This window comes from Dipodomys spectabilis, unplaced genomic scaffold (assembly GCF_019054845.1).
Source record: "Dipodomys spectabilis isolate Male_0828 unplaced genomic scaffold, ASM1905484v1 ptg000380l, whole genome shotgun sequence".
Taxonomy (NCBI): Eukaryota; Metazoa; Chordata; class Mammalia; order Rodentia; family Heteromyidae; genus Dipodomys; species Dipodomys spectabilis.
In genome coordinates, this window is record NW_024871057.1 from 1 (window position 1) to 24358 (window position 24358).

A 24358-nucleotide genomic window follows, 5' to 3' on the forward strand; every position below is an offset into this window, starting at 1 on the left:
CCACCCCCAACCCGTGCTGACGATGCCGGTAGCCCTAGGAACCCAGGGAAGGCTCTTGCACCTGAGGACTCAGAAACTTGGGTCCCTAGCCTTCTTCCCTCCACACATTAGTTACATCCACCAGTAAGTTAAGTTTGCTGGGGCTCCCTCCCCCATTTCCACTCTTGTCAAACAGCGAAGTCAGGGTGGGCTGCTGGAAAAGCAGTCTGCTCCAGAGGCAGCCAAAGATGCCCCTTGCCAGTGCGGTGGTCGTTTCACAGGGCTCCTGTCGCTGCAGAGGCACAGGGAAGGCTGTGCACTGTGCATGGGTGGGCACTGGGCATGGGCAGTGTAGGCACTGGGTAGACTGCACGGGGCAGGCTGGGTACAGGGAAGGCTGGGCACGGGGCAGGCTGGGCACTGGGCAGGCTGGGCATGGAGCAGGTTGGGCACTGGGCACACGCAGGCTGGGCACTGGGCACTGGTGAGGCACTGGGCAGGTTGGGCATGGGCAGGCTGGTCACTGAGCAGGCTGGACATGGGCAGGCTGGACATGTGTAGGCTGAGCACTGGGCACGGGCCAGACTGAACACGGGCAGACTGTGCATGGAGCAGGATGAGCACTGGGCATGGTTAGGCCGGGCACCGGGAGGCTGGGCACAGGCAGGATGGGCACTGGGCACCGGGCAGGCTGGGAATGGGACAGGCTGTGCACTGGGCAGTCTGGGCATGGGCAGGCTGTTCATGGAACAGGATGGGCACTGGGCATGGGCAGGCTGGGCACAGGCAGGCAGGCACTGCTGAAGCTCCTCTCTCAGTGCCCGGCAGGACCTCGGGAGTGGGTCTGGAGCTGGGGAGTTGTGGACGATGGGGAGAGCCTAGCCGGACGCCCGGCCCGGGCAGCCCTGCGCCGCAGGGTCCCAGTGGGATGCGCCCCAGGCTGGGGCCCCTTTGGGTCTGAGCGCGCGCCCCCTCCAGCCGCCCTTCTCTAGGTGGACAGCTGGAATCTGGAGTCCAACCCTCCGGGTTTTCGGGGGGGGGGGCGGAGGGAATTCCTTCCCAGTGCTGGAGGCAACGTCTCCCCCCTCCGCCTTTTTTTTTCAAGCAATCGCCCGGGGGCTCTCCACCTTCGGGGTGCCCCACCGGCCGGGGGAAAGTGGACGCCCAGCCTCACCGCGCGAGGCGGGCCGTGGGGAGGGGTGTGGGGAGAGCTCTGGGGCTGGGGAGCCCCTGGAGCGGGGGGAGGGGGTAGGTGTAAGGGGGGTGATTTCTAGCCGGGCAGCCCCGAGCAAGGCGTTGTTCGGCCAAGGTGCAAACCCCTTCCCCCCTCCCTGCTGTCACAGGAATGGCATGGAGTCAGACCTGAGTCACCGGCGGGCCAGGGTCCCGGGCCCCTCCCCAGGCCCCTCCCCAGGCCCCTCCCCACCCACGGCCCCGGAGCCCCGCCCCCTCCGCCCCCTCCGCCCCCTCCATGCGGCCTGCCCCCACCCCCGCCCCGGCCCCCGCCCCCTCCATGCGGCCTGGCCCCACCCCCGCCCCGCCCCCTCCATCCGGCCTGGCCTCACCCCGGCCCGGCCCCGCCCCCTCCATGCGGCCTAGCCCCACCCCCGCCCCGCCCCCTTCATCCGGCCTGGCCCCACCCCCCCCGGCCCCGCCCCCTCCATGCGGCCTGGCCCCACCCTCGCCCCGGCCCCGCCCCCCTCCATGCGGCCTGGCCCCACCCCCGCCCCGCCCCCCTTCATCCGGCCTGGGCCCACCCCCGCCTCGGGCCCCGCCCCACCATCCAGCCGGGTCCGCCCCAGCCCCGCCCGCTTCTGTCCAGCGCCGGCCCGCCTCTTCCCACTCCGGCTACCTGCTACCTGTCTCCCGGCCCGTCCATCCTTCCCTGGTGCGCCCGGGCGCGCCTGGAAGGTGCTACACCACTCTATTTTTAGTCCACAGCGAGTGCCTGCTCCCATCTGCGGAGCTCAGAGCCTTTTACAAATGCTAATGAATGGAAAGGCTTGCTTCCCTCCCCCCTCTCTCTTCCCCCTCCTCCCCCCCCCCCCCCCCCCCCCGGCCGTCCCGCTGAGGAAATGAGACTTAAAGCAAGGGTGGGCGGTGGGCCCTGTCCCGCCTGATCCCAGCCTCGCCGACACCGTTTGTGGCTCCGAAGTCTCCCATTTCCTGCTGACAGCAGATTCTGTGTTAAAGTTCAGGGGTCAGGTGGGGTCTGTCCTCAGGAGGCCCAGAAACAGATGCCTCTGCTCAAATAGCCCTCCGCCCCCCCTCCGCCCCAGCTGCTCCTGCAGAAAACGTTACTGGAGCTCAGACAGCTCAGCCCCGCAGGCAGGGAGGAAGGGAGAGAGGCTTCTGGGCCGTTCATGTCCCCTTCACCATCAGGTAGGGCTTCTTGGAAGAGGTGGTACTGAGCCAGGACTGTGATTGAGGACTGGGCAGAAGAGATGAGGGCCCCTTGAGTACTGCCCGGCCCCGAGGCTGGAGGGCACAATGACTACCAAACCACGGGGTGGAGGAAAATGCAGCTCCAAATGCTGCAAGTGGAGAAGGGGCTGTGAAGCTGGTAAGGACCAAGGTAGGGGGTGTGCTGGTGGCTGGGAGGAGGGTGGGTTTGGAGGGCTGGTGGGGGTCGGGTGCAGGGCCCCGGGGGGGGGGGGGGGGGGGGGGGGGGGGGGGTTGGTGGTGGCTCTTGAAGTCATGGAAGTAGTAGATAATAAAAGTCTGGACCAGGTGTGGTGAAGAGCACAAGGTGGGAGTGGGAGTCAGAGACTAGAGATGCCCCTGCTTCTCCCACGCAGGGGAGGCCAACGTCTCCCCAGGACCACTGCCAGGCTCAACACACAGGTGCCACTGTCTTTCCTTTTGAGCTGGATGTGTGGAGCTCCTGCAGGCAGGCAGGCAAGCAAGCAAGCAAGCAAGCAAGCAGGAAGGCAGGCAGCAGGCAGGACCCACCCTCTGTCTCTACCATGGCAACCAGTGCGGCCTTCTGATTTTCTGAATGCTTGTGGAATGAATGGCCGGCTGATGGGATCTGGGTAAGCAAAGGAGTGGGCATCCTCTCCCAGCTGGGGGCAGCAGGTTGGTTGGGAGGGCCTCGGCCTCCTCACCTGGACCACCGAGGCCTTTGGGTGTACGAGGAAGCACGGCTCTGCTATAATCCCAGTGTGAGCAGTGCAGGAGCCTCTAGGCCTGTTTTAGGGCCCTGCTTGCCAATCAAAACTGTACAGCTGTACTTTGAGCACTGGAAATGGGTTTCTATTGGAGCAGGATTGTCCCCAAGGATGCCCCAAAAGGCAAACACAGAAGGATGTACCACCCCAGCCTTCATTGGTGGCATCCGTGGAGGTGATGGGCCTTTCGATCTATGTCCTCCCCTAGATATTCCACACTTTCTTTCACTGCCCCTGGCTTTCTCCAGTGATCATTCCAGGATCAAATGGCAGGAAAAGGAGTTCATACATTGGCTAAGAGGGTGGGTGGGGGCATTTTCCAATCAAGGCTCCAACCTTGGCTTTTCCATTCTACCTACTCTGTCTCTTAGACTTGTTAAACCTTGGTTTCCTCATCTATTGATTAGGTATACATTACAGTTCTTAAAGAGGTTTGTGCCTACTCACAAATTTAGAGTGATGTTCAGTCCAGGGCAAGCCCTGAATGAATGTTACTAATCATTAGCACTGCCCAAGAAGCCCCCAACCTAAATGAGGCAGAGATGGCCAGTGTCAGTCCCTGTACTAGGATCCTGTCAAGTCTTGTCTTCCTTTAACTCTTGGATACTTCAGAAGAGAACCAGCCCATGAAACCGCTCTACGGGGACAAGAAACTATCATTAAGAGAAGATGAAGTACTCCCGTGCAGAACTGGTGAAGGGCAGAATCATAGACTGCTCCAGCCAAGAGCCATCTCAGTCCATATCCCAGTTCCCACTCTTCCTTCCGTGTGCTTCCCATGAGAGGGAGGGTAGGCACTCAGGCCTCTCATCCCAGCCCCCTCTTGCTCATCACTGCTCAGCCGACCCTGGCCCTGCTCTCCCCTAATACCACCCTGAGCCCTTCCTGCCTTTCTCCCCTCTCCTCATCTGTGCACTACTATGATGAAGTACCTGGAGACAACTAACTCACAGCCTGGAGATCAGGTAGACCCACTGTGTTTTGAGTCTCTGGTGGAGGTTGCAAATAGCAATGGCAGGGAGCACAGGACAGAACAAATTGCTTACCTTGTAGCCAGGAAGCAGAAGAGGAAGGGGAAGGGGCCGAGATGGAGATCCCATAATCCCCTTCCACTTCACACTCCCAATTACCCAAGGACCTCCCACTAGGCCCCACCTGGCTAAAGGTATTTCTCTCTTGTGCCACCTTGGGGACCAAACCATCAGCACCTGAACCTTCCCTGGGATCATCCTGCAAAACCATAGTAGTATTAATACTTCTCACCAAATGGCCTCATGCCTGAACCCAAGCCATCACAAGTGGTTCAGCTGGAGACACAGAGCCTCTAGGAGACTGAGAGGAGGAGATTCACATGGGATGGGTAGACAGGAAGAGCTGGCTGGAAGGAAATCCCCAGGCAGGATTCCTGCTTCCAGGAAAATCTGCCTGACTGGACCAGGCTTCCTGGACTATTCTGGATAAAGTCAGCTAGTTAGGGATATTATTCAACACTACAAAATACCTTCCCAGACACACTAAGAGCAGTGGATTTGGAACTAGCCAGCTGCACTCAGAGGTTCCCAATATTGTTGGCAACACATAAAGCATCGTAGTCAAGGGTCAATGAAGCCTATGGCTTCCGCCCTCCACAGGGCTCGCTCAGGGAGTTGGCCCGGTCAGTTCAGGGTTGCAGAATTTCTTCACAGCCTGCTTGACCTGGTCTGGATCTCAGGAGGCTGAGATCTGAGGATTGTGGTTCAAAGCCAGCCTGAGCAGGAAAGTCAGTGAGACTTATCACCTCCAATTAACCAGCAAAAAGCCTGACGTAGAGACGTAGCTCAATTGGTAGAGCTCTAGCTTAAGGGACAGTGACCAGGACCTGAGTTCAAACCCCCCTACCAGCATGAAAAACAGAAAATAAAAATGGCCACAGAAACCATTTCCTCTTGTTTCTTTTTGTTCCTTTCTGCCCACCCCCTGCCCCACCCCCACAGACACCCTTCTGTCGAGAAGTTCTTAGTTCTTCCTATTTCTTTTTAATCAAGTTGACATCCTTTAGACCTAAGGAAATTCAGAACCCAGATGGGCTGCAAGACTCCAGACGAGAGCCAAAACAGAAAATAGATCCCTGACATCAGACAGCCCAGTCAAACCCCTTTTAATGCTTTAAAGGGATTCACAAATGAGTTCTGCTAAATGTAATCTATATCTAGTCTTGCCAAGGCCTGGGCTCCAGAAGAATATGGTGGGGAGTTTGCCCACCTGGATTTACATTCGGACCCGATCGCTTCATTTTCTATTAGATATAGAGGTAAGGTATTTTGCCTCTCGTGCCTCAGTTTCCACATTTGTGAGATGGGATAATACTAGCTGTTTCTTTGATTTGAAAACCAATCTGTGGAGTGTACTGAGAGGGCTCAGTGAGTCAGCCTGGTGTATCCTAGCTGCCACGATATGCTATTGCTGGGTGAACTCACCCTCTGTACGTGCTGACATCAGTACTCCAAGGTAAATTACCTTTTCTGTGTTTGTTTTTTTGTTGGTTGTGGGGCTTGAACTCAGGGCCTAGGACCTCTCCCTGAGCCTCTTTGTGTTCAAGACTAACACTCTACCACTTGAGCCACAGCTCCACTTCCAGCTTGTGAGTGGTTAATTGGAGATTGGAGTCTCATGGGGACTTTCCTGTCCAGGCTGGCTTTGAAGTACAATCATCAGATCTCAGTCTCCTGAGTAGCTAGGATTACAGGTGTGAGCCACCAGCACCCAGCATAAACTACCTTCATAAGGTAGTACTGGGGATTTGAATCCAAACTGATGGCTTGGGAACCTAGCTCAGGTAATGGCCTCGGCAGTGAGTGAATGGACTCTGCCTCTAGCTTGTCTTGTCAGCTTAGAAGTCAAGAAGCCCAGCATTCCCAACTAAGTTCTGTCTTAGCAAACACGCACTGTGCATCTCTGTGGTCGGTAAGCCCTGAGCGCTAGGGTCCAGATCCTCAGAAGCTCACAGAAGAGACAAGGAATGCAGGCCTGGATCTCAGGGCAGTACACAGCGAAGGACTTCACAAGTTCTAATCTCGGTGACAAGCGGACCCAATGGAAGCTGTGCTTGAGCAAACTCCTGCCACGCCCACCTGGAGCCATTGTTCAAGTCCTTACAAAAGTTCCCTGGGTTCAGAATCACATCACTGTCGTACCAAGCATTCTTTTCCCAGGAGTTCTCTGTCTTCAAACTGGGTGGCCTACGCACTGATGTCACCATTGCCACAGTAACAGGTCACCCAGGCCATCACAGGTGACAGAGAAGGGGTTGATCCAAGCCAGTGAATTTGTCATACCAGTAATGAGAACACACACTGGCTACAAGACTGGTGTGCTAGTCACCCCTGGGCTGTGACACCTCTTCCAGGCTCAGAAAATGTCTTTTCTTTATGTGTGTGTGTGAGCATGCGTGTGCATGAACAGGCCTAAGTGTGCATGTGCGTGTGCGCGTGCGTGCAGGTGCATGATCCCCATAATACAGGTCCATACAAAAGCTTGCTCTCTCTCACTATCTCTGTCTGTCTCTGTCTCTGTCTGTCTGTCTGTCTCTCTCACACACACAATACACACGAGTCTAACCTCATTTTTTGCTAGTTAGTCTTAAATGGGAGAAACTATCTCTGCCATTTGAAGGGGGAGGGAGAGGAAGAGAGCAAATAACTCCCGCAGTTGAAATAGTCAGATAAAGAAGCGAGCATGTGCAGAATCATTTTTTTCCCTGCTGCATGCTTTATTAAAGAATTATATGACATAATTACACGTTATAATGTCTTTACACATATTTATGGTAATTACGTCAATGTGCATTTGATGTTCTATAATTACAGTAAATACACAACAGTCCTGACAAATCACTTGATCCAGAATTCAAATTCATGAAGTGAAGACTGAGAGCAAAGACATTAACTCCTCTGCTTCCCTGATGCTCGGTGGCTGTGATTCCTCACCTTTTCTGGGCAGTTTGCGGGTGATGTGTGTCCCTGGGTGTTTTCAAGGCATAGTGATTAACTTACTGGCACCAGGGATGCTCCAAAGCTGGGTCCCACGGGCTGCACTATTGATTTGTGTCCTTTTTCCTCTAAGGCTGTGTTTGCTGGCTGGGTATGAGGAAGGGTGCCAGGCCCCGAGGCTGCCCAGGTTCAGATGACGGGTGGACATGTATTTGGCAAGCCCTCTGGGACAAGAGTTGTCCTAGGACATGTGGGAAATGCAAAGAAAGCTGCCAGTCACCCTCCACCTCCTACAGAAACTGGACCCCAGGGGTAAATAAATCAGCTTGACCATGAATACCACGGAGGTGTGTCTCTCACCCAGAGGCTGCTGGTCATGCCAAAGCCACATGCTAACCTCTCCAGTTCCCAAAGGGTGAGACCTGTCCAGCTCTCCAGCACTCTGAGGCATGTATTAGCATTTTTCCTAATGAAGCTATGATACCATTGGTCTGCATGTGGCACCACTACTACTACTATTCCTCCCCCCCCTCGTTCTCCTTCTCCTCCTTCTCCTCCTCCTCCTTCTTCCTTTTATTTTTGTGCCAGTACTGGGGCTTAAACCCAGGGCCTCATGTTCACACTTGACTTTTCTACTCAATACTGGCACTTTACCACTTGAACCATAGCTCCACTTCCAGATTTTTGCTGGTTAGTTGGAGATAAAAGTTTCATGGATGTTCCTGGCAGAGTTGGCTTCAAACAGCCATCCTCAAATCTCAGTCCCCTGAGTAGGTAGGATTACAGGCATGAGACACAGGTTCCCAGCATGTTTTCTTACTTTTTATTAGTAGACATCAGTTGTACAAGGGAGGGTTTCATTGTGACATTTACATACATACATACATACGTACCTACCTACTTATATACATGCGAATATGTCCTTACCCCTCTATCACTCTCTGAATACTACTACTCCCTTTTAAAGAACATTTCAACAGCCTTCATTGTTCTATTTTCATATATGCAAACGAGCTACTTTGACCACATTCATCCCCATTCATCCTCTTTGTTAGCCCAACCTCTCCTGGTACCCACCCTTCCAACAGAGCCTCTTTTACTTTCCTGCTGTTCGTGTGTGTGTGTGTGTGTGTGTGTGTGTGTGTGTGTGTGTTAATTGCACCAATGAGTTTCACTATGGCATTTCAGGCATGCATATATTCTCAGAATAATTTTCTCTATTGCTTTCTCTTCCATTTTCTTCTCTGGTATGGAAATCTATTATGGTCACATGGTGTCTGTGTTCTGGTGTTGCTCGCTGTCTAGGATCTGTAGCCAGGTAAGCAATAGGCATAATTATTGCCCAGATGAGATAGATCTCCAGTTAATTATTCATCTGTCAGTCTCAATACCCTCTAAGACCTGGGGGGGGGGGGGAAGTGCTTCTTTACTTTTGTCTGACAATTCCTGGCAGAACTTTGTACAGAATCAGGTCATAATTCATGTAGTCCAGAGTCGGAGCACTGGGTTACTAGGAAACAATCATAGAAACAGAGTCCAGGACGTGGACTCTAAATCTCCAAAGGAACATAGAGATGGCTCACTGTACAAGGTTTCCCCCGGGAAAGGAATTTGCGGTGAGGTAATTGAAAAACGGCAAGAACAGAAATGGGAAGTGTGTTCTCCCTCTCCCTGTCTGTCCCTGGATAGCCGCTTTGTGATCTTCTCTCTAGGGAAAAGTGTGCTTTCCTAGTCACTTCACAGGGCCTTGAGCTAAAAAGTTAAAGGGATTAAAAAATTGGCTGGCAACCTGGGAAACCGAGATCGGAAGGATCACTGTTTGAGGCCAGCCCAGGCAGAAAAGTTCCTGAGAGCCTTTCTCACTAGAGAGCTGGATGCAGTGTCATGTACTTGTTATCCTAGCCAAGACAGGAAGTGTGATGTAGACGGATCACACCCAGGTTCAGGTAGGAATCAATATCCTATCTCAAAAATGACCAACCAAAAGCATGGCTGGAGGCACGGCTCAGTAGTAGAGCATCCACCTAGCAGGTGTACAGCTTTGAGTTCAAACTCTAGTATTACCAAAAAAAAAAAAAAAAATTAGAAGCTTCCAATACTTTTGATAAACTCAGTTTTCCACTACCCAGCACTGGCCTCTTTTAGTAGAGAATAGAAACGGGAAAAATGCTGTTTCTTCCACTGATTCCAATCCCACCTCTGACCTGAAGTAACCAATTATCCCTGGAACCGGTGGTCTCAAGGGGCGATCTCCCAGGTCTCCACACAAGGAAGCAAAAGAAATCCTCCACACAGGTTCAGTTCAGTGTGGGAAAGGACTGAAGTGAGGGCTGACTAATGATTCATAAGAGCAGCAAACTTATTGACTAATGTAATTCTTAGTCATGAATCTCGGTGCCCCATATATACAGAAATCAAAGCGATTAAGGATTTAAATGAAGATGGAAAGCTTAGCGTAGAAAATGCTTGTTTTTCCCTACGCTGGGGGGCTCAGGTTGAGCAACCTCTTACTCCCCAGTAATGAAAGCTCCTGGAAGCCTGTAGGCCACCAGGTGGTAATTGCTGCAGGCTGAGGCAAGGCTCTGATGCGCTAATGATGTCCTTTTCCTCTTGGGGGGTGGGGGTGAAGTGGCAGGGGCTCACTCCAGTGTTCACGGTGGGCCAAGATTGCAGAGGGATGACACGAACACATTTATACAAGCACTTCAGCAGTTCACATCTTCCCAGTATACCATCATCTTCTACTCTTCCTGTCTCCTTTCTCTTTTGCAGGGAGGGAGGGCTGCTGTCACTTAGCTTTTTCACTCAGAGCGAGCACTTTTCCTTTTGAGCCACAGCTCTACATCCCTTCCAGCTTTTTGCTTTTTAGAGACAAAAGTCTCACAGACTTTCCTGCCCAAGCTGCCTTCAAACGGTGATCCTCAGATCCTAGCCTCCTGAGTACCTAGGATTACAGGCATGAACCATGAACCACTGGTACCTGGCTCTCCTCTCTCTCTAAATTGTTAATTGCTCAGGACCTGGTAAATTTAGAACCATGCTTCATTGGTGTATTTAAACATGTGAACAAGTGAAACAGAAACAGATGTAGCGTTTTCTTTTTTTCTTTCTCTTTTTTTTTCTTTTTTAGTGAGGACTTTGCACGGCCAGGAACTATAATTCATATTTTCTTCACACTCACAAAAGACTCTGCTGGAACTGAGTTTGTGTTGGGAAACAGATTTTTCTAGACTTTTTCTGGTGGGGCGTTGTGTTTGCTTTAAATTGCTGTTCATTTATCAATTACTCAAAAAGGTGGGTTCAGAGGGAAAAAGGAAAGGCTTTGGGGCATAGGTTCAGACAGGAAGTTGGGATGGCTCAGTCCATCAGGTGATTTCTGAAGCTGGAAAGAACAAGGGCCATACAGATTCACTCACGTACCCACAAGGCCACCTCACCAAAGCAAGTTCTTGTCTCCTTAAAACAGGTAGGAACGTGGCCAGGAGTGTGTGTGTGTGGGGGGGGGCAAGCAGAAGAAGTTCAGTTCCTCTCATTTCTAGGGGTTCATGCTTTGGAGGTGGAGGGCAGAAGTTTGAAATTAAATATTCGGAAGAGACATCAGAAACAGGCTAAATCTCCAGTAAGAGAATGTCCATTAAATCCCAGTGATGGGATTTCCAATAAAGAATGCCTCGACCATCCTTCCTTCTCTTCCTCCCTCCCTCCTTCCCTCTGTCCTGCACAGGCCACACTTAGTCATTCGGTGCCACCCTCCCCCGCACCCCCCCCCCCCCACGGTGCTCCATTCTCTCTAGGCTTGTGCAGTCCACAGCTACTGAGCGCCCAGCCACAGTCCCCCTGGGAATTGAAAATCAATTTCGTTCCCTGCCCCACGCACTGATCCCAGCTGGTCCCTAGCTCCACTGGGCACAGGGGTCAGATACGCAAGGCGACCAGGTACTTGGAGTAAATGATTGGAGCGGGGGGAGTGGAGGGCGTGTTGGGCCGGGGAGGCTTCTAACAATTCGGAAATCACATTTTCCACTCAACTCAATTGCCTTGTGTTGAGCTATCTCTGCACATCAAGATTCAATTACTGGGCTGGGATGGCGGCTCAGTGGTAGAGCGCTTGCCTTGCATGCATGAGGCCCTAGGTTCGATTCCTCAGCACCACATAAGCAGAAAAAGCCGGAAGCGTCACTGTGGGTCAAGTGGTAGAGCACTAGCCTTGAGCTGAAGAGCTGAGGGACAGCGCCCAGGCCCAGAGTTCAGGCCCCACAACTCACCAAAAAAAAAAAAAAAAAAAAGATTCAATTACCAGGGCTGGTGTGTGCATCCTGCCTTCTAGTGCCTTCTGGGGAGGTGTTTGGGCTCTTCTTTTTCCTGGCAGCTGTGGGTGATAGGACCCTAATAAGCTAGGAGAGAGGGTATCGCTGCCCATGGACCCGAGTCGCTCTGATGGTGAGGAGCAACCTGGAATGTCAGAAGACCCTCAGTCTAGCTGTGTTACCATGGACAAGTCAGCCTTCCTGAGCCTCAGTTTCCCCCTCCATACAACAATGTTAGAAAGCTGGGAGCTGGTGGCCCACACCTGCAATCCCAGCTACTCAGAAGCCTGAGATCTGCGGATCAAGGTTCAGTGCTAGCCGAGGCAGAAAAGTCCACGAAAACTCTTTATTTCCAAATAACTAGCAAAAACAAAAGCCAGAAGTAGAGCTGTGGCTCAAGTAGTAGAGTGTTAGCCTTGAGCGAAATGGTAAAGGACAGCACCCACATCCTGAATTCAAGCCCTAGTTCCTGCACCAAATAATAATAATAATAATAGCAGCAGGTTAAGCAGAGAATTGCTGAGTCTCTCATCATCTAGTTCTAAAATCAACAGGGGGTACTTATTCTCAACAAGCAAGTCCAGAGAAATGGGGAAACAAAGTCACAAGGAAAGGCCATTCGAGACCCAGTAACTGGAATGACTGACGTTCAGGTTTGTGGGCCAGGGTTATTTTTTGAAGTCCAGTAATGAGGTCCTGCGGGGTAGAGCTTTCTTGAGGCACGAGATGGGAGGCAGGAAGTGGAGACTATTCCCAGAATCCCCTACCGCCGCCAAGGGCTTGCCTCCCAGGCCCCCACTTCCCCCACTTTATCTTGCAAGGCTGTCAGTGGAAAGGGAGTCCAAGTGTTGCTGCTTCAATGATGTTTGCCCAAATGCTGTTTCCTAAGAGCTGTTGCATGCCCAAGATGCTTTCTGGGTCTGTTTGCTTTTTTCCAACAAGCCCGTTTCTTTTCCTGGAAGTGGAACGTGGCGGGGAGCCCGTGGAGTCTGAACCGGGGCTTGTTCCAATTCCTTTCTAAACCTGGATCACGCAGCCTTGACAGGCCCTTTCTCCTGCTCCTTCCCAAGGCCCTAGGAGGCTGGGGCTGTTAGTAAGCACTGACTGTATACAGCATTCAGCATCTCATTTCCCTCCAGCATTACTGCCTCCAAGCCCACAAATGAACAAAGACTAAAAGTTGTGAAGGGAGATTGGAGGCGAGGCTCAGGTGGTAGATCACTAGCCAATGAGTGAAAAAGCGTCAGGTATGGAGTTCAAGTCCCAGTCTTGGATCTAAAAGCAAGCCCGGTGCTGTCGTGTAATTCTAGCTATTCAGGAGGCTGACATCTGAGGATCTCTGTTCAAAGCCAGAGTGGGCAGAAAAGTCCCCATGAGACTCTTCTCTCCAAAGAATCACTCAAAAACTGGAGGTGGTGCTGTGGCTCAAGTGGTAGAGCATTAGCCATGAGCATAAAGAGGCTCAGGGATAGCACCCAGGCCCTGTGTTCAAGCCCCACAACTGACAAAAAAATTATGAATGGCAGGTTCTGTATTCACAGCTCCCGTATGTCAAGAAGATATGCCCTGTTTAGACCAAAAACTAAATTCCACCTAGAGGTGCTTTCCTAGCCTGAACATAGTCACCGCCTCGAACTGGTCACCTTCTATTGAAACAGCTTTCTTAGCTGGCTTCCCAGGTCCCTTCTCATTACTGGGTCTCACTCCTGGGATCTGGCCATTATATTTATTTTGTTTTCGTGCCAGTTTCGGGGCTTGAACTCAGAGCCTCATGCTTATGCTTTTCTACTCAAAGCTGGTGTGCTATCACTTGAGCTGCCACAGTTTCACTTCCAGCTTTTGGCTGGTTAGTTGGAGATAAGAGAGTCATGGATTTTTCTGCCATGGCTGGCTTTGAGCCATGATCCTCAGATCTCAGCCTCCTGGGGACCTAGGATAATAATGGGTGTGAGCCACCAGTGGTTGGCATTGGCGGTTCTAATTTGAGATGCTGGCCGGGAGTCACGGGCTCCATTCACTCTTTCCTGCTCAGTGTCTCCATTGCTTTCAAGAGGGTCTTACCAGCCCCAAGAGCTCTGTCACTCACCAGCCTAAGTGCTAGAGCCCATCATTTACCTCTTCTAAGCTCTGGTGGATTTTTAACAATTTTAGTCATAAAAGCATAATATTTATTTATTTATTTATTGTTCTCTGGTCCTGGGGTTTGAACTCAGAGCCTGGGCATGGTCTTTCAGCTTCTTTTGCTCAAGGCTAGCACTCTATCCCTTGAGCCACAGCTCCACTTCTGGCTTTCTGGTGATTAATTAGAGACAAGAATCTCACAGACATTTCTGCTCAGGCTGGCTTCAAGAACCTCCATCCTTAGATCTCAGCCCCATGAAGATTACAGGCATGAATCACCAGTGCCCAGCTTTTGGCTTTTGCTTTTTTGTTTGTTTGTTTTTGTCGGTCGTGGGGCTTGACCTCTGGGCCTGGGCGCTGTCCCTCAGCTCCTCAGCTCTTCAGCTCAAGGCAAGCGCTCTACCACTTGAGCAACAGCACCACTTCTGGTTTTCTGGTGGTTTATTGGAGATAACAGTCTTATAGACTTTCCTGCCCAGGCTGGCTTTGAACCGAGATCCTCAGATCTCAACCTCCTGTAGCTAGGATTACAGGCTTGAGCCACCAAGCACCTGGCTTTTTTTTTTTTTTAATCCTAAAAGCATATGATATTAATACCTCCTTCTCTCCCGGAGTGGCCAATGAATCAATATGAATGAACAGACTTGGTGAGGTCTAGGAGGCCACCAAGTCAGATACAAAGTCCTTCTGGGCCTGCTTCCCCCACCCTATTGGCTATTTCTTTCTGTCAAGCACTGATCAAATGCCCACGTGCACATGCCACGCTCTTCTCAGACCATGCCGAAATCCTCACTCCCAGCTACCTCTACACAATTGGAAACATCCAATTTCTACATCTTTTAGTTGCCTGCCCTCCCTTCCTCCCTTCCCTCTTTCCTTTCCCTTCCCTTCCCTTCCTCTGCATAAAAAGTAGCTGTGAAGAATATAGAGTGTAGCAACACTCCAGGTCAAGTAGGCATTCAAAACAGCATTGCAGGTGATACCCAGGATGTCAGAGAACATGACAGAAGCACTGGGGACATGAATAGCATAATGCCACACATCAGTGTTGCTGGCAGAGCCAGGATAAGTTGGCAGTGGGCACAGAAACACCGTCTGGGTCAGGAGATGCCAAGATGAGCTGGTGTGTTATCATTAATACGAGCAACACACAGACGCCACCAAGTCTGCTGACACAAAGTTGCTGTCTTCCAGCCATCTCCCTGCCCTCCAACTGACCTCAGGTTGGCAGCTCTTCATTCCCCTGAGGGGGAATCTACCCTGGGAAGTGCCTCAGGTCCAAGGCTCAGCACAGTGGCTCATGCCTGTAATCACAGCGACTCAGGACCAAGGTTTGAAGCTGGTCCAGGGAAGAAGTTAAGTTAGTGAGACCCTGTCTCAACAAACAAGTGGAGCATGATGGTTCATACTTACCATCCTAGCTATGTGGGAAGTATAGGCAGGAAGATCAAGACCCAAGGCCAGCCTGGGCAAAAAGCATGAGATCCTAGCTGAAAAATAGAGCAAAAACTGGACAGGGATATGGTTCAAGTGGTAGAACATCTGCCTAGCAAGTAGCAAGTACAAGGCCCTGAGTTCAAATTCAGTACCACAAACATATACTCCAAAGGAGGAACAGATTTTAAATGTCTTTCAAGGTAAAAGGCATTTAATATCTACTAACCCATCAGTAGCCAATATGTCTCTATACAGTTCCCAAGCTTCCTGTATCTTCTAAAAGAGAGATAGGAAAATAAAACTTTATGTTCATTGAGAATGCTGAAGCCACCTGTTAGAATAACCTTGTATTCACTTTCCCTTCCAATCATGACCCTACCTGTTCATCCCCATGAAGGCTGTGCAGATCCCTGGCCTCTGCTAGGGGAAAGGCGCAGAATGTCTGGCTCCCTGGTTAGCACTCCTAAAAAAGGGTTGACAGCTTTCCCCAAAGGGAAGCAATTCCGCTCCCTCGGGTCTCCCACCTTTCTACCCAAGCCCTTTGTCTCCTGGTTAACACTTGTCTATCTTCCCTGAAAACACAGTCAGGGAGACATGTCTACTTCTTCCTCCTGGTCACGGCAGCTACCAAAATCCAGGGTCTCCTTTCTGTGGCTACCAGGCAGCCGACATTGATCAGTTTCTCATGGCTACGAGTGGAAGTTGACTCCGTGTGTGGAAAAGCCGGGCAAGGCTGACAGCAGCATCCGGTAGCAGGTGCAGGGGGAGGGGGCACACGTACACAGGTGCGCATGCGCACACCTCTCCTTTGCTGATTGCCCTCCCCCACCCCAGGGCTCCCTCTCCCGTACCCCCTCTGGCTGGTGCTGCACATCCATTCAGCCCAGGCCCCCTCCTCCCCTGTCACCACTGCCTCCTGCCCCGTCCGGTCACCTCTCCCTCTTCCTTGAGTAGACAGCCCTGCTTTTCCCTCCCCAGCATGATCCAGGGTGGGGGCAGGGAGTGCTGCGGGATAATGAGTTGAGATGAGAACTTCCAGCCTCCCGTCTCTCTCTCTCTCTCTCTCTCTCTCTCTCTGGCTGCTGACTGACACAAATGGAATTCATCTTTAATCATCTGTTAACTCGTTGTCTATTATAGCTCTTTAATAGCACCATAGATATTCTTAATGAAGCATGATTTAAGGTATTTACAGCACATGGACCGACAGACATCACTCACAGTGTGCAGGTAATGAGGCGTAAAACGGCTTTTGAATTTCCCCCAAAAGAGAAAAGCACAGAGAGACAGAAAGAGCTTTAGGCACTAGGGTTAAAAAAAAAAAAAAAAAAAGGATTAAAAGCCTTGTGTTGTAAGGTTTGTTTTAAAATGTTTAGGCATTTAAAGTCATTTTAGCTCTTTGGAGGTGTTTGGCTCATGGAGTTCAGCAATTACCATGAAGGGGGGGGGGGGGCTCAAGTTGTGAGTCCTCCTGGCAGCCACCTCAGGCCAGGTGTCCCCAGGCACTTGAACTAGGGGGCGGGGCCACTCAAGCTGTCCATCACAGGCAAGGGCCTTTCTGCCTCTCTCCATCGCTGTCTTCCCTGATGGGGCTCCCAGGGGCAGTACCATGATAGAAGAGGACAGTGATGGAAAGGTGACAGCCACCCACCCACAGCACGGGTGGGGGCAGGTATCCCCTCCCTGTGACCGGAGAGGAACTATAAAGCCCTGGGTTCCGGTTCTGACCCTTTCAGCCCAAAGCAGAACAGGAGACACAGGCCCAGTGGGTTCTTCTTTTAATAGAAAGCAGGGTCCAGCTGCTTGGAAATCAGCTCCCAACCTTCCTTGTCTGGGCCAGTGGCAGACCCAGGCTCTCCGCTACCAGCAGCCAGAAAAGACAGTCGGGCGGAGAGGGGGAACTGGATGGGGTTCTCAGAATAGGACCGTGAAGATATTGGGTTTGGTTGGAGAAGGTCACCAAATTCTCTTCCAATCCACACAGTTCTGCACCTTTTTGAGCAGCAGCCCCTCCCTTCTAAAAGTCTCATTTCATTTCCCATCCTGGGAGGTGACAGAGGGGGAGGTGGCAGCCCTCAGTACACAGGATCAGGTTCTGAGTCCAGGGCTATGATCTCCCGCTGAGCACCAGTCACCCTCGCTGCCTCTTCCCCAGCAGCATGGCCAGCAGGGTGGAAGGAGCAGGTGCCCTGATTGCTGAGCTCCAGTGTGTTTGAACAGGGTGTGGCATTCTCAGGACGCAGACAGGAGAAGAGATAGATGTCCAGCTCCTGCCCAAAGGTAGGGCTCCACTTAGGAAAATGTTAGCAAAAAGATTCCTCCAGACATTTCTACGCCTTTCTTTCTGTTTTCTTGTTTTCTCTTTAGTTCTGGGTCTCAAACCCAGGACCCTGTGCAGGCAAGGCCACTGAGCTACACCCACAGCCCCTCTAACCCTTTCTAATATACCTATTCCTGTCTGGGCCTCTGTATCCAACTTACCTTTCAGGAAGGCCCAACCCAAACAAGAGCAAGGGGTCCCACTGTCCCAGGCTCTTACCTATTCATGCATTCCTTCCTGCCTGGTCAGGTATATGCGAAATCCTGAACACGGCTGAGAAGCCTGCTATAATTCTACTTATTTAGGAGGTAGAGATAAGAGGATCATAGCCAAGGCTAGCCCAGACCCTCCAAAAAAAGTTAGTAAGATACTATCTCAGTCAGTAAGCAGGGCATGGTTATCATCACAGTTGCTTGATGGGAAGCAAGGGGAAGGAAGATCTCTCCCTGAGGCTAGCCATAGGGGGTAAAAAAAAAAAGCAGGAGACCCTATCTGAAAATCACGGGGCAAAAAGAGTTGGGGGTGTGTTTCAGATAGCAGAGATACTGTCTAGCAAATGTGAGGCCCTGAGTTCAATCTATAAACAAAGAAAGAGAGAAAAAAGAGAGAGAGGGAAAGAAACAAAGGAAAGAAAGTAAAAAAGGAAGGAAGGAAGGCAGGCAGGCACAATGTTCGTCAGAGACAGATTATTAAAGAAATATTGGCTGACTGTGGTTTCAGAATGCCTTATAGGGAAGGGAGCAGAATGAATCTAGATGGAATGAATGGGACACTTGGGTTTCTCTGACTTAGGATGGGAAAACATTTCCCCAACTGGCCACAGGGCTAACTGCAGAGCCAACTAGTCTTCCAGAGACTCCTGGGATAGCCGGACCAGAGGAGACACACAGCTTACCTACGACATCCACGGCATGCAATGATAAACTGATTTTCCTCCTGACTGCCTTGTTTTCCAAGCAATCAGTTCCCTGGCTGCTCAGTGCTGACTTAGGGAGGTCTCCTGAGGGCTGCCCCTTTCACTGACAACCATCTCTCTTCATCTGCTAAGGAGCCTGTTTCTGCCTTTTGTGGGAAAGACCACTAGGGGGAGTGAGTGAGTTCCAGGCTGGAACCAAAGGCTGGCCGGCCCCGGGGCTTCCTGGGAACTGAAGTTTGTCTACCGCAGGACTCACCCTGGGATGTTGGGTCCTGTGGCTCTGTAGAAATCTCACCCTTGCAGTTTTGGCCTGTCATGACCCTGACTGCTGGCCCGGTCACCTCCTCTCCTTCATCCCCCTTTCAGCCCTGATTAAAACGTGCTAAAGCCAGTACAGGATCGACATGGCCCAGCTTTCTTCCTTTCAGGCTGGGTATGCACTATTTTATACAGTGGCCATCCCAGGTCATGTGTCCGCCGTGATAACGAACTCAGGACTAGAAAAGGGTCAGAGTCGGCTCTCAGTTTCCCAGGCTTTCTGTAGTAGGTTGGGGGCATGCTTCCAGCAGCCTCAGCTAGAGAAGACTTTTTCTCCACACACTCAGAGCCATGCATCCCTTTCGGATCCAGTTTTCTGGATAGGGGAGAAGAGAGACGGCAGAATATAGTTGCAAGTCCCCAGGGAAGCTCCGGGGACCCTGGAAGTCTCCTGTAGAAAGGTCTCATTATAATTTAGGATAATGTCAAGTTTATATCTGTATAAGCATCTGCTCCTCATGTTGGTTTTTCTTTGAAATTATTTCTGGCACATTCTGAGCACTCCCATTAATTATTTGGGGAGGTTTTTTTTTTTTTTTTTTAATTTCCCAGCCACATCAGGAAGAACCCTCCCTGGAGTCGGCACCTGCTTACTTTCTAGGGAGGGTCTGAGAACTTGCTCTGAAGATGGGGAGCCCATACCCCCTCTCCCCCAAACAGTAAAGTGATGGTGAGAATTGTTGGGGTGGATGAGGGGAGCCTGAACTGGGGCTCCTTGAGTGTCTTGTTTTCCTTTTCTCCTCTTTCTTGGCATCATCTTCAACTTTGGTCCAAAAATCCAGGCTCTCCAAGCTTCCTAGAGGACGGAGGAGTGGCCCTTGTCATAAGCAAAAGCATCTCTTAAGAACGTTCGTGGACAATGCATGCATCTGTGGGGAGACTGACATTTAATCTGAAGCGTCCACTTGAGACCAGAAGATTCTGGAATTTCTTCAGTGAGCCATGCATGGGTTGGCCATGTGGCAGGACACTGAGCACTGTCCAGTGTGCCTAAGTTCCCATGGCCAGGTTTCTCGTATTTTATCCCAGCCATTAGGAAATGTTTTTAGCAAAGCCTGTGCATGACACTTAGACGGAACAACCAGTTACCTAGGAAACTGCCCGCTCTATACATGCTCAACTGCCTGTGTCATTCGGATCCAGCTGCCTCAATTGGCCTTCTTCCTTGGTCCTCCTTTGACCCCTCTCCCCCATTTTTGTGACGGTAAAGTGCTCCTCACCAGGACCAGCTTCATGCGTGGGACCCAGTGCAAAGTGAAAATACAGGGTCCTTAGTTTAAAAACATGACTGTAAATATCAAGATGGTAACAGAATGTTAAAACAGGAGCTGGCCCTTCAGAAGGCAGGATCCTGTGCACTTGCATAGGTCAGACACCCGTAAAGCTCACCTCACTTCTAGTATCAGTCAGAATTGCCCTGTCCATCCTTCCTGTGACTCTGCAGGACAGTCGGGATCCTAATCTGGTGATGCAGGGTGTTCCTTTCATTTTTTCCCCACAATAGCTGTGCAAGACTCCATGTGCTTGACCCTCAGGATTTTAAGACCTTTGCACCAAGGGCTGGTGGCTCATGCCTGTAATCCTAGCAACTCAAGAGGCTGAGATCTGAGGATTGTGGTTTTAAGCCAGGCCAGGCAGGAAAGCTTGTGAGACTCTTATCTCCAATTAACCAGCAAAAAGCCAGAACTGGAGTTGTGGCTCAGGTAGTAGAGCTCTGGCCTCAACCAAAAAAAAAAAAAAAATGAATGGAGAGTGCCCATGCTCTGAGTTCAAGCCACAGGACCAGGAGGGAGGGAAGGAGGAAGGAAAGAAGGAGGATGGAGGAAGGAAAGACAGGCAGGCAGGCAGGAAGGAAGGAAGGAAAGAAGGAAGGAAGGAAGGAAGGAAGGAAGAGACTCACTTGATGATATTTAAAAGCAGGGCTCATATGTCTAGGGACCAAGAGCTACCTCTTGTAAGCCATATTTCCTCTATGCAAAGTACAAACTTATACTTCCCACATCCTTTAGCTCTACAAGAGCATCAGCTGTGAGTGCAGTTTCTGGTCACTGTACCCAGAGACTTTTAATGGCCACGTTTCTCTCTGCTCTCAGTCCTTAGGAATCTCCTCCTAAAAGTCACTAAGAATCTATGGTGAATTGATCACCCACAGGGTTCCCCAAACCTTTTAAAGAGCAATTTGTGTTTTCAGTCTGTCTCACCTCTGGGCTAATGAATTAGAGGAATTTACTTCCCACTGTGGAAGTTAGCAGTTCCTTTTATCTGTGCTCATTGCTTCCATTTCAAGTGTCAGGATTTGTGCTGCAGCTCCGCCTTCCAGGATTCAATGACCAAGACTGTGAGAACAGTTGCACTTGGAATGAGACACTCTAGTCACACCTGGTCTTCTTGCCAGCTGGGCAAGGCCTTTCCCAATCCTTGGATTTGACCTTGTGGGTGACCCCTCTCCACTGAACAGAGAGAGCACAGCGTCCCCAGCAGGCCATTAGCAGTTCTGCACTAAGCCAGCATACTGTGGGGTTCCTTCCTACTTAATCCTGGACTCCAGGGACCCTGAGGGCTGGCGTCGTTAGCCACTCTGTAGCCACGCTGATCCTTTTTAGAGTTGTCCTGTCAGAAATAGCTGCAAGGTTCTCCCTGCCCAGGCATGGCCTGGCTTCTAGACCCCTTGGGATGTGGACTTTCGCCCTCACAGTGGAAGGACTCTGATTCCACGAGTGTATCAAACACCCACTTCTTTTAGATAAAGGCCTGGAATAGAAGCAGGTCCAGGACTGAACCCCAAAGTACATGATCTAGATGTGAAGAAATCCACTTGTCACTTTGCTAGTTTCCTTGTTGTCTTTTAGCTGCTCTGCATCAATGGCGAGAAGGTTCTTTCCTTTTCGGTGGTTATAGGGTTTGAACTCAAGGTCTTGCACTTGCTAGGCAAGTGCTCTATCATCCAAGCCATGCCTCCGGCCCTTTCTGCTCTCATTATTTTTCAAATAGGCTCTTGTCTTTATGTCTAGGCCTATCTGGATTAAGAGCTACCTATTTACAGCTGGAATGGCAGGTGTAAACCACTGTGCCAAGTTGTGCTTTTCTTTTTTCTTTTTTTGAGATAGGTTTCTTGTGAACTTTTTGCCTCAAACAACAGTTCTCTCAGTCTCTACCTTCTAAGCAGCTAGGAGTACAGTCATGACTCACCGTGCCTGGCGTGAAGGTTCTTGATTTTGAAAGTCACCCTGTCAAAAACTTTTGAAAGACTACAATTTCCTTCCCCATAAAGCTCTTCACCCCAATAGAATCCACCAGATTAAGGAGGTATAAATTCCTATATAGAAGCCCAGCTTCTGCCCTCTTGGGGGGCAGCAGAAGGGGCCCTTGGGAGCCCGATCTCCACAGGCAGGAAGAACAGGCTGGCCGGGCACTGGTGGCTCACGCCTGTAATCATAGCTACTCAGGAGGCTGAGATCCGAGGATCGCAGTTCAAAGCCAGCCCAGGCCGGCTTATCTCCAATAAACCACCAGAAAACCAGAAGTGGCGCTGTGGCTCAAGTAGTAGAGTACAAGCTTTGAGCTGAAGAGCTGAGGGACAGCGCCCAGGCCCAGAGTTCAAACCCCACGACCTACCTAAAACAAAAAAGAACAGGCTGACTCTTCAGCTCTGCCAAGTGACATGCCCTTGAGCAAGTTACTCAGCCTCCCAAAGTGGCGGGTTTCTCTTTAAGGTGTGAATGAGGATGTGTTGTGTAGAGGTGAACAAGGCCGGCCTGGGATAGGAAGTGTTTGCCACTTGATATAAACAGGTTCAACTGGTGACAGCTATTATTTTGTTTGATAATCTTTCATTACCGATTGCACCAATTTATACTTCCAACACTCACTTCTTATGGCAGGACATCTTACCTTAGTATAAAATGTGGTAAACAGCAATGCTTCTTGGTAAAGGAATCGGTACCGTTCATTACATAGTTTATGTGCTTCATGAGTGCCCTCAGCCTGCACACTCATTGTGTAACCTATGTGTGTCAGGTTCTGTGTGGAAGTAGTTGGGCCACTTGATAATGGGGATACATTCTGAGAAATGCATCAGTGGGCATTCCATGGATGCCTGAGCATCATCAGACATTCACACACACTTGAACACCTAGAAGATGCTAGGTGCCAGTGGCACATGCCTGTAATCCTAGCTACTCAGGAGGCTGAGATCTGAGGATCACAGTTCAAAGCCAGCTAAGGCAGGAAAGTCTATGAGACTCTTATCTCCAGTGAACCACCAGAAAACCAGAAGTGGCGCTGTGGCTCAAGTGGTAAAGTGCTAGCCTTAAGCCAAAGAGCTCAGGGACAGTGCCCAGGCCCAGAGTTCAAGCCTCACAACTGACGAGAGGGGGGGGGGGGGGAGGGAGGATGCAGGCCTGTCACTCCACGTGGCCTCATCATGCAATGAAGAGATAGTAAATGGGAGCCATTTGAGGCTGCTGCCAGCGTATACGGTGTTTTTGTAAGTATCAACCCTAAAATAATAATAAGAAGTCCATTCATCAAGCAGCCACACAGTCATCTGCCTCAGTGGTGATAGTCAGTGCAGTGTACCTCCTCTGCACTGTGGTCCTCCGGGGCCGGCAGCATCAGGAAAACGTGCAGTAGCATGACTGACTGCAGCTTGTTAGCTGTGACGTCCCTGGGCCATAGTTACTTTTCAGCCCATCATAATCTCAGGGGACCACCGTCGTGTAGATTTCGCCCATCACAGACAGAAACATCTTTATTGAGTGCATGGCTTTATTCAGTAGCGTCCACTGAGAGCCAGGAGGGGGTATGTCAGGGAGAAGGGGAGCTCACCAAGTTCAGGTGGAAGCAAGCCCACCAAAAGCCCACTACACACAGACATGGTCTCAGGGGGCTGAGCCACATTCTGTACAATCGAGTCTTTGGCTAAAGGAGAACAGGTAGGTTTTTCTGGAACCACCATGACTCTCAAAATTGGTCAACAGAGAAGAGTGACTCCAAATCCTCTTCTTCCCAATTCCCTAATAAAAGCACCCAGATGTGGACGGGGTGGGGGTGCTATCAACCAACAGGGCCACCTTTTTGTCCAGAACTACCACAAAGGCCTGCCAGACCCTGAGATTTGTTGAAGCCTATTATCGAAGGAAGAGCCTGAAACTCCCTGGTCAGAACCCTATGAGTTCCTTTGAATTTCAAAGATGACACAGAAAACACAAGGCTTGGACTCCATCAAATGCCCTGAAAATCCTGCCAGCGCCTCCCTAGTCATCCCAAGCAGGGCTTGGGCGGAAGATAAGACACCGGTGTTCAGCCTCATCCGATGAGCTGGGACATGCCACGCTGGACCCCTCCCGTGGGAGAGCAGGTCCCCCGGGCCTCCACACCTGGCTTCACATCCCAATGGGAAGACTGGAAAACCCCATACCACGTTCCCCAATCAAAGCCTGTCACACCTGCCTGGATTCACTTTGTGCTTTTAGTGTTAAGTGCATTTCACACACCAAGTCTTCCCGGGCCTGGATAGTCCCCCTAGCTTCTCCGCCAGAAATATTTTCTAGTAACTTTCCAGTTTCCTAATAGCTCGGCAAGAAAGGGCCTTACTGAGACTCATCTTGCCCATTTTGTTTGGGGAAAAACGGGCCCAGATGGAACCAGCCATGTTGCTCTTAACCTCCACTAGTCCCGGCCCTTCCTGGCACCTTGGCACCTTCCAGCTCTGAGCAAGAACATCCAGTGACATCCCAACACCCAGCGTCCTACCCCCTCCCCAGCATCTCCTGTTGGGCAGCCTGACCAAGGCCCAACCTGTCAGCACCCAATACCACCTC

At 50.9% G+C, this 24358-nt stretch overlaps 1 protein-coding gene across 1 annotated transcript in view; it reads left to right on the plus strand.

Annotated features, from left to right (window-relative positions):
- The first annotated feature begins 22 nt into the window (after positions 1–22).
- The window catches only part of Pebp4 (phosphatidylethanolamine binding protein 4), a 130757-nt gene continuing 106421 nt past the window's right edge, over positions 23–24358 (plus strand). The window contains exons 1-3 of the mRNA XM_042667205.1: positions 23–28; positions 176–308; positions 1085–1227. Of these exons, the coding sequence (XP_042523139.1) occupies positions 23–28; positions 176–308; positions 1085–1227 (282 nt within the window). The remainder of the gene's footprint in view (positions 29–175; positions 309–1084; positions 1228–24358) is intronic.